Here is a 14,773-nt window from a genome sequence, read left to right on the forward strand (position 1 = left end):
TCCCGTTGCATATTCACACGCCCCGTCGGGCAGGGCTCCTCGTGGCTGGGGGCAGGGGGGATTGGGGAGGAGCCGTTGGGTGTCCCTGGGTGGGTGGGAGAAGGGCAGCATGTGAGAGGCAGATGTGGACTGACACCGGGCGTGAGAGACGTGAGCAGCCTCCAGGTGTACAGCATGAGATGCACGTGTGGGGGGATGCGTGTGACAGGAGCACACGGGACGTGCATGGGCACATGCCCGTGTGGTAGTTGCGTGCCTGAGTCCAGGGGCCGCCCCCTGTTCAGCTGTGGCCCTCAGTCCCACAGGCCAGGCCCCTCAGATGTGCCCCTACCCAGCAGGCACAGAAATGTTTGCATAAGGTCCAGCTCAGGCAGGAGCTCCGGGGGCCACGTCCCGAGCCCATCGTGTGCATGTGTGCCCGTGTGTATGCGGCCCCCTGGCTGGGGCAGGAGGAGAGGTAACATCACACGCACATGCACACACACAGGTGGGCTGGGCCCGGCCCGGGCTCCAGGCACTGTCCACCCTGGGCCCTGGGCAGAGTCGGAGCAGGTGGCAGTGCCAGCCCGGCCAGGCAGGCCATGGAGGGGAAGGAGTGCGGGCAGGGTTTGAAGGGCCAGTGTTAGGGGACAGGGTCTGCCAGGAGGGGGCCTGTCCACACAGCTCTCCCCTGTGGTGGCTTCTGCCTGTCCCTGGCGGGTGCCAAAGCTGGTGAGAGTGTAGGCTTTGTGGGCCTCGCCGGCCTCAGCATTCGGCCTCTGACACTGTGAAGAGGCCAGCATCTGGCTGGCCAAGTCCGGCCACTGCGGCAGCCAGCTGGCTGAGGTTGCCGTTGGGGAAGTGCCGTGCCTCCCACAGGTTGAGGATCATGGCTGTGGGGCTGGGCTTGGAGGCAAAGAAGCTGAGATGGCTGCAGAAGGGAGGGGAGCCCGTCAGTGGCCTGGCTTCCCTCAGGCTGCTGCCTCTACCCTCCTAGACCACCCAAGGACAGGGCCTCCCCTCACTCAGCCAAGGGGATGCCCCAGCTGCTGGTGGCTGGGGCTCAGGCCCCAGAGTGTGTCTTGTCCACCTGCCCCCCCATCCTCTCCACCCAGGCTGGACTGCAGGTGGCCTTCACAGCCCCTCCCTGCCCATCTCCAACCCACCTGTCCAGGTGGAGTTTCTGGGCCAGAGTCCGCCAGTCGGCACCCCGGCTACAGGGTGGATCCAGGCTGGTAATGATCTTCTGCCGAATGAGGAAGGGGATCTTGAAGGCACTGGGGCCCACTAGGGCTGGGACCCCCCCTTCACTCTCCAGGGCCAGCAGCTCAGCGAATCTCGTGTCCTGGGAGTGGGGAGGGGTGGAGGTACCCGTTAGAACTTGCCCAGCCCAGCCCACTGCTGCCTCACGCTGGGGGAATTCCTGGACCACCTCAGGGCATGGGGACAGCGTGGGCACTGTTGCTTCCCGGTGGGCCAGGGCCCTGCTCACTGGAGCACTGAGGTGCAGTGACCTGCCCACAGTCACACAGCCAGTGAGCAGAGGAGCCTTCTGACCTCATTCCCCTTCCCAGCCCGTCACTCCTCCCTAGGTCACCTCTGCCGCCCTCTGCTGACCAGCAGGACTCTGCTGATCCCTCAGAACTCACCGCTGTCCTCTCACTGCCTCTGTCCTCCACACTCAGTTCCCTAACTCTTACTCATCCTTCCAGGCCCAGTAAAAGTCCCTCCTCAGGGAAGTCCTCCGAGGCCCCCAGGCCAGCTCCATCTCCCCCTCCCCTCCCTGCTGCTCCCATCTCCTCCTCCCCAAGTCCAACAGCATCCGTCTGCATCTGTCTACACGTGCATCTGCACCTCCCTCCCTGGGAGACTTGGAGGGAGCTGCCAAGCGGTTTCTAGGAGGTGGGCTTGGTGGCAGTGTAGGCCCAGTGGGGGACACATTATGGCAGTGCTGCCCACCTTGGTGATGTTGAAGTTGATGTTGAAGCTCTGCCCGTCGCCCTCCACCTGCCATACCCACACCTTGCAGGCCAGGTCGCTGGTGCTGGGGCTGACGCGCTCCAAAGTGAAGGTACAGTGCAGGTACTGCTGTGTGCCATTCCAGATGTGATAAAAGGGGATCTCCTGGGGGTGGGGGGTGACAGAGAGGTGGCATCAGGTGTGCCCAGCTCAGGTGTGCCCAGCTCCAAGCACCTTGAGCGCCCGCACCTGGTAGCTGACGAGGAGCTTGCTCTTCCACAGGGAGCTGGGCACGTCGTGGATGGACAGGCGCAGGTTGTGGTAACTGTCCTTGAAGTGCAGGATGCGAGGCTCCTGGATCAGCTGTCCTCCCAGCTGCTTCTCCAGCTGCACCACCTCCTGCAGTGCCCCAGGTGTGAGCCAGGCCTGGGGGCTGGGAGCGCCCCTCCCTACTGCCCCCTCCCTAGGACCAGGGGTGGTCAGCCGTCAGAGCCGGCCTCCCTGTGGCAGGGTGGGGCTGGAAGGTACCTTGAGTGCATCGTGGGTGTCATGCAGGCAGTAGACTCGAATGTTGTACTCGAGGGAGGTGCAGGCCACAGGGGCAAACAGAAGCAGCTTGAGGCGCTTGGCCGCGGCCACACTGAGAGCCTCTCCCACCAGGGCGAATCGGCCTAACTGCTCCGTGAAGACATAGCAGGCGCCGGCCTCCAGCTGGCAGTAGTAGAGGTGGGAGGGCGCCTCCTCGCCGAGGTGCAGCACGTCCTGCAGGCAGGGCCTGGTGGGTCAGCTTGCAGCCAACCACAGCTCTGAGGAGTGGCCGGAGACTGGGGGTGGGGAGGTGGGGCGTGGCTCAAGGGCCAGGCAGGAAGCCAGACACCACTCTGAGCTCCGGGGTGGGGTGGGGTGGGGTGGGGGGGTGGGGAGGAGGCTTGGGGCTCACCTCCCAGCTGCCTTCGCAGGACTGCTTTTTGAGGTGCAGGCTCCAGCTCTCGGGGCTGGGCTCCCCACAGTGGTCCATGGCGAGGATGACTGGCCGGGTGAGCAGGACTCCGGGGGGCCCACAGCTAACGATGGGACTCAGCAGGGTCTGACAGCCGGCTAGGGGCAACCTCAAGTGGGGAAACATGGGTGGGAAGGGAAAGGCGTCAGTGGGCCACCCTGGGACCCTGGGGTTAGGGGCTGTGGAGCTGGGTGGAGCTTAGGAACCCCTCTTCCCCTGCCCTCCCTAGGGCCAGGCCAGACCAGGCCCAACAGTGGGGTGGTCAGGGGCGTCACAGTGACAGCAGGCAAGGACAGGACCCGCCCAGTCCCAGCAGCAGGGCCCATGCCCACACCTCACATCCTCCGGCTTGTGCAGTGTGAGGTAGATCTCGTAGATCTTTCCTCGGGGTATGGCGTCTGGGGGGATGAGGAGGCTGATGCCTGTGACAGAGCGGGGGGACAGCCGGGGCTTACCAGGGCTGCAAAGACACCAAACACCTCACTCCGCCAGTCCCTCCCTGAGCCTCCCTCTGAGGACTGACTGGCGCCAGCCTGGCCTGGGAACAGAAGTGCCACTGGGACTGCCAGGCTGGCCAACCACCTGCACGGGCATGAAGCTGAGTCAGGGAGACCCCAAGAGTGGCTGAGGGAACTCAGGTGAGAAATGCGTGCCTAGTTAGCTTGGGCACAGAAAACTCTGGAACCCCCAGGTACACTGTACCTAACTGCCCCATCATCCACTTAAAACCTTCCCTGCCTCCAGGTTAAAGTCCAGCTCCTTGGCCGGATATTTAAGGCCCTTGGCCTGTGGGCCTAGCCTGTGCTGCGTACTTGGCCACCACCCTAAGTGTGCCTCTCAGTGCTCCACCCTCCTGGCCTGCTCAAGTTCCTCCTCTCTCCCTCGGCTTGGCCATCTCTGGGTGGGCACCCCACCTCTGGTGACTTTGCTCCCTGTTGGGCAGTGGCCCCCTGCAGGTGGGGCCGGGGCTTTTAACAGCCTTGCCCACTTTGGTAGCCCTCCCTAGTCTGGGTGCCATTGCACACACGTCCTGTCTGGCTGATTCGCCTTTGTCTCAGAGTCTTGCAGGGGCAGCATCAGAAAGCATCTGCTGGGGGAGAGATGGTTCCAGGGGAGAGGCAGGGGGCAGGCCACGGTGAGGCCAGGGGCTGGGCGATGGCACTCTGGGGATGGCTAGGAGCGGTCCTGCCCCACCTTCCTGCCCTTTTAGGACAGGGAGCCCCTACATCAGGAGGGGCCTCAGAGGCTCATGACAGGGAGAGGGTAAGAAATTCTGTGGCTATCCCACCAAGTCCAAAAGCATATGCATGCTCTCCAGAGTGGGCAGCTCTGAGGTGGGGTGGCTGGAATATCACAGCTTCCCAGCAGCTGAAGCCCAGGAGAGAGAGGGAAGCTAGTGGTGGCGTATTTGCAGCTACTGCTCCCTTCACTATCCTGTGCTGCCTCCTGGTACCGGCTGCCAGGGTTGGTGATAGTCTCGGTGATCCACGTGAGAATGCTCTCTGTGGCGGGGGTACCCTCACTCAAATACTCATTCAGTGAATGCTAATGCTGAGTACTCAGGAAGGTGGGGAAAACCACGAGCCCTGCTCTCATGAAGCATTCAGTCCGCGGGGAGACAGATAAGTGGACGGCAGCAAAGGATGCTGGGTGTTGGGGGAGAGCAGCGTGGAGCACAGCCCACCTGGCCACTTGCCCCACCAGGGGAGTGAAGGGTGGATGGTCACTGAGCACCCACTGTGCGCCTGCCTTTTTCTAAGAGCTTGACATGGACCATCTCACCTCATCATCCCAGCAGCCATGTGAGGGGGACATAAGGCATAGAGGGAGAGCTACCAGACCGAAGGAGAAGTAGCAGTTAAGCTAGTGGATGGGGGCAGAGAGACGGTGTGTACAAAGGGCAGCCCAGTGTATCTGGGTTCATGAGAGCCCACCGTGGCTGCCAAGTGCAGGAGAAATGCGCATGGGAGGGGAGGCCACTGCAGCTGGCCACAGGGGATGAGTCCTTGCGGTTTTGTCATGTGGGCTTTGAAGGGAAAAGTGGAAGTCCCAGAAAGGGACACGATCAAGTGTGGCTCTAGTGAGTAAATGCTTGGAGCTGTGAATCAGATGAGAGGTAGGTGTGGTGGCCTAGCCCAGGAGGGGCAGCAGGAAAGACAAGCAGGAGGATGTGCAGGAGCATTTGAGGAGGAAGAACGACGGGACCAGTGTGTGAATGAAGCTGGTGCGAAGGCGAGGGGGGAGAGTGAAGAAGGGCAGGAGGCCAAGGTGACCCCTAGTGTCTGTCTTGAGCAACTCGACTGTGCCATGCCTGAGGAAGAGAAAACTGGGAAGGAGGAGGTTCTGGGGGAGGGTGGGAGACGGTGCTGTTTTAGGCATGAGGAATCTGAGGTGTTGTGAGACATCCAGATGGAGCTGTCCAGGAGGCAGCTGGGTGTACGATTCTGTCACCCAGGAGAACTGTGGCTGGGGATGGAGGAACGGGAGTGATCTGCACAGACATGGCGATTAGAGCCATGGAGTGGGTGAGATCACTTGGGAAGAGGGCGCCAGGGTCGGGCGGAGGGGAGCGTGCTCTGAGGAACACCTCCATTTAGGGAGCAGGCACCGGGAGCAGCTGGAGAGGAACAAGGAAGTCAGGGCCATGTGGGGTCACCTAAACCGAGGAAATAGAGAATTTCAGGGTGGGAGAGGGGAGCCACACCGGAGGCTGTGGCGCTTTCCCAAAAGATGACCATGGAAAGGGTCTGTGGATTCTCTATGAAGGTGTCTCTGAGACCCTGTCCCAGGGGTTTCAGTGAGGTGGTAGGTGGAGGAGCCCCTGTCCACGTGTTTTTCCTCTGTTGTCTCTCCACTAGTTCCCCAGATCCCTGGGGCCTAGGGCCCGGCACACACAGGCTGGTTGGCTGTGTAAATGAATGGACAGTAGTCCTGTGTCCGTGGGCAACAGAAGGGAGATAGCTCTGGCCTCAGCCTCAGTGCCAGCCCCACTGCCAGCCAAGACTTGATCCTCTCCAAAACTCTATCCTCTTTCCTTGCTGGGCTGGCTCAGCCCTTGGGGTGAGGCTGAGAGGCATAGGAGGAACATCAAGGCTGTCCCGTCCTCCTCCAGGAGGGACACATGCTAGTCTTGTCTCTTAGAGCTCCCTGGGGCACTCTAGGGTCCTTCTCACCTGTATTAGGGATCATCAGCCGGCCCCCAAGGAAGTTGAAGGTCCCATAGGCCATGTTGCTGGAGCCGCGGGGCAGGGAGCGGAAGTAATTCTGGGTGGAGAGGCGGGAGACGAAGTCCTCAGCCTCGGAGGTGGGTGAGCTGTGGTGCAGCGTGTGGCGGCCGCCACCCAGCGGGCTGAGCAGGTGCCCGTTGGTGAGCTGGAACTTGGGGCTGGGCCCATCTTGCCGGGGACACAGACTGCCCTGGTAGGTGGTGGTAGTGGTGCTGAGGTCTGGCTGGATGGTGAGCAGATGGGGATTGTCTGCAAGGATCAGACAGACTTAGAGAGTGGCAAGGGGGGCAGCCCTGTCTGGGCGGCCCTTGGCATGGGGGCCCGGCACGAGTGCTGGGGACAGGGGCACCCCACCTGCTTTGCTGGGCTTGATGCTGACGGGCTGGAAGCCTGAGGTGAGAATGGATGAGTCGGCCACATCCGAGTCCAGCCCCTCCTTCTTGCGGCAGTACACGAGAATGAGGACGAGCAGCAGCAGGAGGAGGCACACGGCCACGGCTACGAGGCCCACGTAGAGGGCCACGTCCTCTGGACCGGAAGCAGCTGTGGGAGAGAGTGCAGGCTTGGGAGGGGTAGGGTGCAGGAGGCCGGCAAGGAGAGGTCAGCGGTCTACACCCCAGGAGGATGAGGCCTCCACTTCTTGGGCATCAGCACCAGTGGAGAAGCAGACGCTGGCATCAGGGAGCATGGAATCGGCACACATGCATTCCAGTCCTGCATCTGCCCACCACCTTGCTGTGTCTCTCTGAGCAAATTGCAACCCTCATGAGCTCAATTCATGCTGAAGTTGCTGCTGATGGAGAATGGAGGAGGGGAAGAGCCACTTTCCTGGGTGGCCTGGAACCAGGCTGCTAGGCTGAACCTGCTCTTCTGGGGCCCAGGGCAGCTGAGACTGAGGGTGAGCTCCTAGGATCCCCAAAGCAGGGGATCTGCTTTCTGGGGGTGGGGTGGGGTCTGCCATTCCGGTTCCTGGCCAGTCCCTGGGCCAGGAGCAGGGGTGCTAGGGCTCTCCTCCTTGTCTGCCTCCCACAGGCCTGGGGCAGGGCTGAGGAGAGAGTGATTGACTGCCTGGAGGAAACTATATTGATTTTAGAAGGGCTTTGCATAATGAAAGAAATGTCCATCAGAAAGGAATTGACACAGATAATCAGGTTTTTAATTGAAAGAATGGGGGAGGGTGTGTTCTAGAGACAAAATCCAACAGAGATCTTTAATTGTTAGTTATGGCCTTGTAATTAACAGGCCTCATAAGTCTGGTGTCCCCACAGGACTTGTGTGTGCACTTGGGGGACGGGGCGGAGGTAAAACTGCAGGAGAAGACAAGAAGGGGGTTGGGAGATGATCCCAGAGGCCAGGTGTGCACAGTAAAATCTCCAAATGTATGCATGTCTCAGGGCAGGTATGGGAGGTATTGGGGTGTATGTGGGCACATGTTGGGTGTGTTAGGGATGGGGTTCCCCAAGGTCCCGAGCTTTGAATAGGGGGTGCAGCCTGTGGCAGGGGACTGATCCCTCATCCACCACCTCCCCGGGGCATGGCCGGGCCAATCGTGGCAAACTCAAGAGGATGCCCAGGTGGAGAGGACTCACTGTGCACGCAGAGGTCACTGGTACAATTGCGGGTGTCCAGGTCAGTGCCTCGGCACTCCTCACCTCCGTTGCGGGGTGCCGGGTCCGAGCACTCACGGCTCCGCCAGTGGGTGCAGTCGAGCCCACAGGCCGACCATTTGCTCCACGGGCTCCAGCTGCCATCCACTAGATGCGAGACAGACATGGACAGAGAAGAGATGGCGTGGTCAGCCCAGGGAGCCAGTCCAGGCCGTCTGCCAGTGTGGCCCTGCTGGGAGTCCGGACCTGGAGCAATGTCAGGGCCAGGGCCAAGCCTGCCAGGCCGCAAGCCCTCTGGTGTCCAGCGGGCCTGGATGATGCATGCTAATGACAAGAGGCACGATGACGCTGGGCCTGCTTGGTTCTACCCACACCGGGGGCCATCCTGACCCTGGGGCAGTGAGGGCACCTGGTCGCACAATGACCCTCTGATCCCAGGCGCAGGTGGTTCTTCAGCACCAGGCTGGGGCCTGCCCCACACTGACTGTACCTGTCCTGACTGCACCTTAGACCCTGTGACTCAGCCCCTCTGCTGAGGCTGAGCCTGGACACAGACTGAGCCCTGCCTCCGATCACACTGAATCCCATCCTGGCCTCAGACTGTGAGCCTGGCCCTGCGTGCGGGCGGGTGGGATGGAGCCATGGGGAGCAGGCTGGTGGGCACGATGGAGCCAGGGCACGGAGATGGCGTGGTGAAGAGCGATGCGGGAGGCGGCAGCCGCTGGTACCTGGGCACAGGGTGGCGCAGGCTGTTTTCTGGACATTCTGCCCCTCACAGAAGGCACCCCCGTTGAGAGGCGCCGGGTTGGTGCAGCTCCGGCTCCTTTTCTGCCAGCCGCGCCCACAGCTGGCGCTGCAGACGGACCACTCGGTCCACGTCGACCACCCACCGTTCACTGGCCGGACAGAGAAGGACTGGGGTCAGGGAGCGGGGGCTTCCTCAGACACATTGGCCCAGGGGCCGGGGCAGGAGGACAGAGGGGCTGTGAGCTGGAAACGGGCAGGCTGCAGCTGTGTTGAGAGAGAGGCCCTGGAGGGGAGACCATGCTTCTGCCCATTGCCCCCAGGGCCTGACAGCACCCGCTCCACAGCCCCTTCTCCCCGTGGGCACCAGCCCTAGCTGCAACTCCCATGTTCCTCCAACCCAAACTCCAGCCTTTCACGGGGGTTACTCCCGCACCCCTCCCTCTGTCTGCTCCTGGGGGTGCCCAGGTCACTCTACTTCCTACCCCGGGGACACAGGAGCACAGGCTGTGGTCTGTCACTTTCCTAGACTCCCATCCTGTCCACTCATCTCCTTCTGCACAATGGCCTCCTGCCCACAAGTAAGCCAAGGGATGGTCCAGCCACAGATGACCACCAACCTGCCCCCCATCTCCACCCAGATATGCCCCTTGGCTCCCTGACAGCCACAGTCAGCCCTCTCCCTGTCCTTCCCAGTCAGGCCACGGCTTGGCTTGCCTGGTCCTGGCTCTGCAGGGAGCCAGCCACATGTGGTTGCCCTGAAGGCAGCCCCAGTGCCTCTCCTACGCCCGGAGCCCTTCTGCCCCACCAGCACCGGGGCCCACCGTAGACGATGACAGCAGCGGAGGCGCTGCGGCGACGAGCTACGATGTTCTTGGCCACGCAGGTGTAGTTGGCCGTGTCGGCCAGGCGGGCCTGTCGCACCACCAGGCTATGCTCCCGCGTGATGTACACATTGGGGTCCAGGGATGGGTCCACCAGGTCCTCGTTCCGGAGCCACTCCACCTGGGGGAGGGAGCCATGCCACTGCACTACCTGACTATGCTGGCCCTGCCCGGAGCGAGAGTTGCCCCTGGGGTGGGGGATCAGCCTGGAGGGGTGGGCAGGCGGGACCCGAGACCTGGGAGCACTGCCCACCTGTGGAGTGGCACTGGATCCCTGCTCACCTCAGCTGGGGGGATGCCCTCTGGCGGGCGGCAGGGCAGCACGATGCCCTGCTCCAGGGACACCTCCTTGGCCAGCGGCTCCTGCTCAAAGTTCTTGCGCAAATCTGGGGGAAGAACAAGAGTGTCCTCCAGGCTGAGTGCCTCACGCCAGGTCAGCCTGGCTGACCCTGCCCCCTGGTCCTGCAGGGGCCATGGCACATGCCAGAAGGAAGTGTCAAGTGCCCAGGGGGACATGGGGGTGGCTGGGCAACGTCCATAGGCACTCCCTCCACCCATCAAGGCAGGATCTGAGGATTTCTGATGAGACCTCCTCCCCCAGTGACACCCTAGGGCCACCCCCACCCTGGACTCACAGGCAATGCGGATGTAGGCCTTCTGACTCTTGGTGGTGCCCGAGGAGCTCCACGCCACGCACTGGCACCAGTACTCCTCCAGCCCAAACACCTTCTCCACCTGCTGCCTCGAGACATTGATGCGGACCTCCATGGCAGGCAGTCCTGAGGGTGGAGGGGTGGGTAGCAAGGGCCGGGGCCATGCCTAGCCCCCAGGCCTCTCTGTCCGGTCCCCTGCCGGGCCCCTGCGCCACCATAGTCCCCCCTCTGCTCAGCAGGAGAGCGGAGACACTGGGGGCAACGCTCTGCCTGGAGGGAACACTGGGGGGCTCAGGGGGAGTCCCTTTATATCACCTGAAGGTCAAGAGTGGGTGCTTAGCACTTCCATTCATTATACTTTGTTACCCTTTGTTACCCAAGGCCTGTCTCCCTGGAGTCACTTACAAAAATATCACTACAGGAGCTTCCTGTTGTTTCAGAGACAAGGGCACAGAGGAGCTTTGGGCAACAGGGGCTGGCAGAGGAGGTGGGGCAGATAGGCTAGCCCTGGGACCTTTGTGGGTAAAAAAAAGGGTAAGGAGCGATCTGGCTCACCTCCTGGGGTTAGTAGGTAGATCCTGATGGTGATAATATAATAACAGCTATTAACAAGATAATTACAGTGATTATGTTGTATGATAATAGACCCCTGGGGCTTAGCAAGGGTTTCCCACGTGCTGGCTTATCTTTTTCAATCTGCTCCCTTGGAGGTATTGCTCCCACTCCATGGATGAGGAAACAGAGGCTCAGAGAGGCAGTGACTTGCCATAGGCGTCCAGGGCTGTCTGCTGTCTGAATCCAGAGTATGTTCAGAGTGCTCAGAATCCAAGGCATGCTCAGGGTTCACCGGAGGAGGGTGCTGGGGGTGCCCATCCCACAGGGAGAAATGTTGGCGAAGGGGAGGGGGAGCTCACAGAGGGGAAGCTGGCCTGTGATGGGTGGCCGGGACCCTCTCTACCCTGAATGGACTGGGCTGGAGGAAACACCTCTCAAGGATGGACACAGTCCCCCCATGTCTGCCACACCCAGAACCAGGTGTGGGGCATCTGGGGAGGGTCCAGATTTCTGAGGACCCAGGAGGGGGAATACCAGTCCTCCTCCAGGCCCCTGGCCCTCAGACAAAACCAGTGTCCCCAGGAGTAAGAAAAGACTGTTTCCAATTTCTCCTCCTCCTGACCCCAATTTCCCTTGGGTCATTGGCTTATCAGAAAGAGGGAGAGAGGCTGGTGTTTCCATTGTTAACAGAGAAATTCAATTAGGGCTGCATTGCAGGAGGAGCCGCGGCCCAGCTGAGCAGGCAAGCCAGGAGGCTGTTTTCTGTCTTAATTTCTCCAACGTGTCTTTCCCTGACCCCTGCCCAGACCCCTCCTCATGAGTCTCTCCGGCTCCCACACTGGGCTCCCAGATTTTCCTATCCCTCACCCCTGCCCCCCGCCCGCCGTGAGTTCTCACAGAATTTGGGGTGTGTGTATCACCTCTGGCTGAGGTCACAATCACTGGGCTAGATCCCTCCGTTCTGGGCACTGTCTACCCCATCCTCTAAGGCGCTGGATGTGTGCGTTCTAGTGGTGTCGGATGAGGGCTGAGAAGCGAGAAGGGGTCCCTTACAGGGTCTGTGCATAGGAGAGGGCCCCTGGGCACCAGCCAGCTGTCAAGCACACAGATTCTTGGAGCATCTGAGAAGGAGCTGTGCACATACTTGGGGGTAGAGAGAGGGTCCTCCCTCTCAGCCTTTGGGGTTAGTGGTGGGAGACCTCCAGAACATTCTGAACTGGATACTTTTCCTCTCTTGGGTGGACAGGTCTATGGATGGACTGCTGCATCCCCCATGGTGGTGGGGGGAGCTCACGCACCACCCAGGCAGCTCAGCTCAGGGAGAACAGCACTAAATTTAAGTGCTCCTGGGACCTCCTTGGCGGTCCAGTGGTTAAGAATCTGCCTTCCAATGCAGGGGATGCGGGTTCCATCCCTGGTTGGGGAACTAAGATCCCCCATGTCGCGGGGCAACTAAGCCTGTGTGCCTCAACTACTGAGCCTGCGCGCTGCAACGAAAGATCCCGAGTGCCGCTACGAAGGTCCTGCGTGCTGCAACTATTTGGCTGCAACAGCCAAATAAATAAATAAATATTAGAAAAAAAATCTTAAAAAAAAAATTTAAGTGTTCCTATTTCTTTTTCCCTGTCTCCTCCCCACTTCTGTCCTGCCATCTCATCTCCTTCTTGCTGCCACGAATAAGGGCCAAGTTTGTCCATGAGGTCTAGATCCAGGCAGTGCCCTTAAGCCCCACAGGCTCTGGGAGGTGGGGAGACCCAGAGCCTGCCCTGCTGGTCCTTGAAATGAGGGGCTGTGCCCTCCCTGCTGCAGGTCAATAAGCAGCCTGGCTCCTGGGAGCAGTTTCTGGGCACGGCTGTGTCCGCACCTGCCTGGTAAATGTGAGCAGATGCTAGCCTTGGGGAGGGACGGGAGGATGGAGGGGTCCCTGCTGGCCCGGGCCCAGGAGCGTGTCGGGTGTGTGCAGGCGTGTGAGTGCTGTGGGCGTGTGGGGAGGCCCTGGTGTGGGCATGCTGAGGGTTTCTGGGAGGTGGAGGGGTGGGGGTAGGGGGCTCTGAGGGCAAGCGAGGGCTTAGGGTACCTTCTTACCAAAGTGCTTCTAATAACCGGTCAGTTTGTTTAATACATGAAAAATTACACCCCCAGACCAGACTCCAGTGCTTGGTTTTGCAAATTTCCAGCTTTTACACTATCAGTGGTTTGGGTTCAAGAGATTTCAGGCTTTGGTCCCCTCCCCATGGCCTTCTGGATGGGGAATGGGAGTGAGCAAGGGGGAGATCAGGTGCTCTCTCCTGGGGTGTCCACCCTGCCATCCCCACCCCCGTGCAGTAATGGGTGGGGCTGCAGATTTGGGCTAACCTCTGACCCCGTCATAACTGCCTGACCACAGAGCATTCCTGGCTCAGGGTCTTGGGTCTGTGTATAGCATGGTGGTGCCGCCCATGGCCTGGGCATCTGTTTGTGGGTAAGTGAGAAGCCTATCTCTTTGCCTCAAAGCACTCAATGGCTTTGGGTTGAGAAGTTAATAAGATCAATGAAAATTCAGATGTGCAGGCCATGGGAGGCCTGAGGTTGGATGCTCAGAGCAGGAGGGGGCCCTGGTGGCTATGGGTAGGACGTGTCCCCGTGAGCTCTGCTCTCTGCCTGGCTTTGAAGGGAGCAAGGCCAGGAGAGCCTGTTGGGGAATGTGGGCTGAGGGCTAGCCTGGCCTGTGACTGCTATGTAGGCAAGAGCCTGGGTCTCAGCCAAGCCATGGATTCCAGACCTCGTGATGGCAGGAGACAAGGAGGGATGTATGTGGGAAGCCAGGAAGGGGAGGTGTGAGCAGTTTGGGGCTGGCCTGGCACCTTCCAAGAGGTTCCAGGACAGGCTCTCAAGGCTGTGGGGAGACAGGTCTCTGGCTGTGGCTTGCTCTTCCTCACCTGTCCTTTCCTTGGGGGACTTACCTCAGCAACAGGAAGACTCATAATGCTGCAAAGTGGTGCTGGGCCTTAGGCGTGGGGTAGGGAGAGAGGAAAGACCTGGGGCTGGGCTCCACTTGGGTGTGAGAGATCTCACAGCTTCCCCCACCAAGGGGGGGCCATCCTCATCCCCATCCCCATTTTACAGATGAGGAAACTGAGGCCCAGGGAGGGAAGGGGGGCTTGCCGCAGAGGGCACCAACCCCATGCGTTCCCCTCCCGGGAGTGGGAGGCACAGCTGGATCACCTGCACCAAGAGCCTTGTGGGCTAAATTCTTAGCACCTCACCCAGGCCTGGCACAGAGCAGGTGCTCAGTTAAGACCTGAGGACTGCAAGGAGGACGCTGCCAGCAGCAGGTGTGTGTAAGGCCAGGACAATGCAGGGCTCAAGGACCTGGGCAGGAATCACTCACTAGGGGGCTGACACTTGGGGGGAAGAAGACCAGCCCCTGGTGACCCTGGCAGGGGAGGATGGGGCGTGACTTCTGTGGACTAGAACGCCTGGTTGGAGCCCTGGACGAGTCAGAGCCATCTGTAATAGGACAGGCTGGCTCTGAGGACTAAATCACACGCTGATGAAACTCAGGGCTTGTCTGCTCACATCTGGGTTCTTGTGAGAGCTTCCGAGTTCACCAGGGCAGGGCCCCCTCCTTCAGTCTCCCTCTGCCTGGCACCAGCTTCCCACAGTGCAAGTGCGGCTGCAGCTTCCTCGTCTCACTGACCACCCCCTCGACCCCCACTTCTGCCACTGCAAACCTGGGCCTCTGGCCAGCCTGCCATTCCCTGCATTTGTCCTTTGGCCTGATAAACAGTCATTCCAGCTGATGTTAAGACCAAGGTTGGATGTTATCACCCCACCCCACCCCCACTCCGGGAATCCTTCCTGGGCTGCCCGGTCCCTCCCACCAGGAGCATGGGCCACCCCTCTGGGCCTGTGGTCCCCTGTCTGCCCTTGGCATCAGTGTGAGCTGTTCTGGGTGCCACCTGCTTGCCCCTGTGACTCAGGCCTCACTTAAGTGGCCGTACCGGGCCCAGGGTCTGTGGGCTGTGTGTCTCAGGCTGGCTGAGCCTCAGTGGGAAGGGGCTCAGGACTTAACCTGAGGGCTCATCATGTGTGTGGGCTCCACAAAGCATCAAGGCAAAGGGGTAGGAAGTGAGCTTAACTGGAGTCCAGTTAGCGAGGAGGAGAGGCTGTTAGCTCTGCCGGG

The 14,773-nt window shown here is 60.6% G+C and overlaps 1 protein-coding gene across 2 annotated transcripts in view; it reads right to left on the reverse strand.

Moving 5' to 3' along the window:
- Window positions 1–744: 744 nt before the first annotated feature.
- The window catches only part of UNC5A (unc-5 netrin receptor A), a gene marked incomplete at both ends in the record, with an annotated part of 62,507 nt that continues 48,478 nt past the window's right edge, over window positions 745–14,773 (reverse strand). Inside the window, 14 exons of one of the 2 annotated variants that reach the window (XM_082622702.1) lie at window positions 745–910; window positions 1,146–1,324; window positions 1,939–2,103; window positions 2,188–2,337; window positions 2,467–2,700; window positions 2,879–3,047; window positions 3,273–3,360; window positions 6,112–6,414; window positions 6,520–6,708; window positions 7,755–7,919; window positions 8,501–8,668; window positions 9,341–9,521; window positions 9,683–9,786; window positions 10,036–10,179. In XM_082622702.1, the coding sequence (XP_082478828.1) occupies window positions 745–910; window positions 1,146–1,324; window positions 1,939–2,103; window positions 2,188–2,337; window positions 2,467–2,700; window positions 2,879–3,047; window positions 3,273–3,360; window positions 6,112–6,414; window positions 6,520–6,708; window positions 7,755–7,919; window positions 8,501–8,668; window positions 9,341–9,521; window positions 9,683–9,786; window positions 10,036–10,179 (2,405 nt within the window). The remainder of the gene's footprint in view (window positions 911–1,145; window positions 1,325–1,938; window positions 2,104–2,187; window positions 2,338–2,466; window positions 2,701–2,878; window positions 3,048–3,272; window positions 3,361–6,111; window positions 6,415–6,519; window positions 6,709–7,754; window positions 7,920–8,500; window positions 8,669–9,340; window positions 9,522–9,682; window positions 9,787–10,035; window positions 10,180–14,773) is intronic. The other variant, XM_082622703.1, reaches the window with a different exon arrangement.

This window comes from Mesoplodon mirus, assembly GCF_964341445.2.
Source record: "Mesoplodon mirus genome assembly, chromosome: 5".
NCBI classification, from domain to species: Eukaryota; Metazoa; Chordata; class Mammalia; order Artiodactyla; family Ziphiidae; genus Mesoplodon; species Mesoplodon mirus.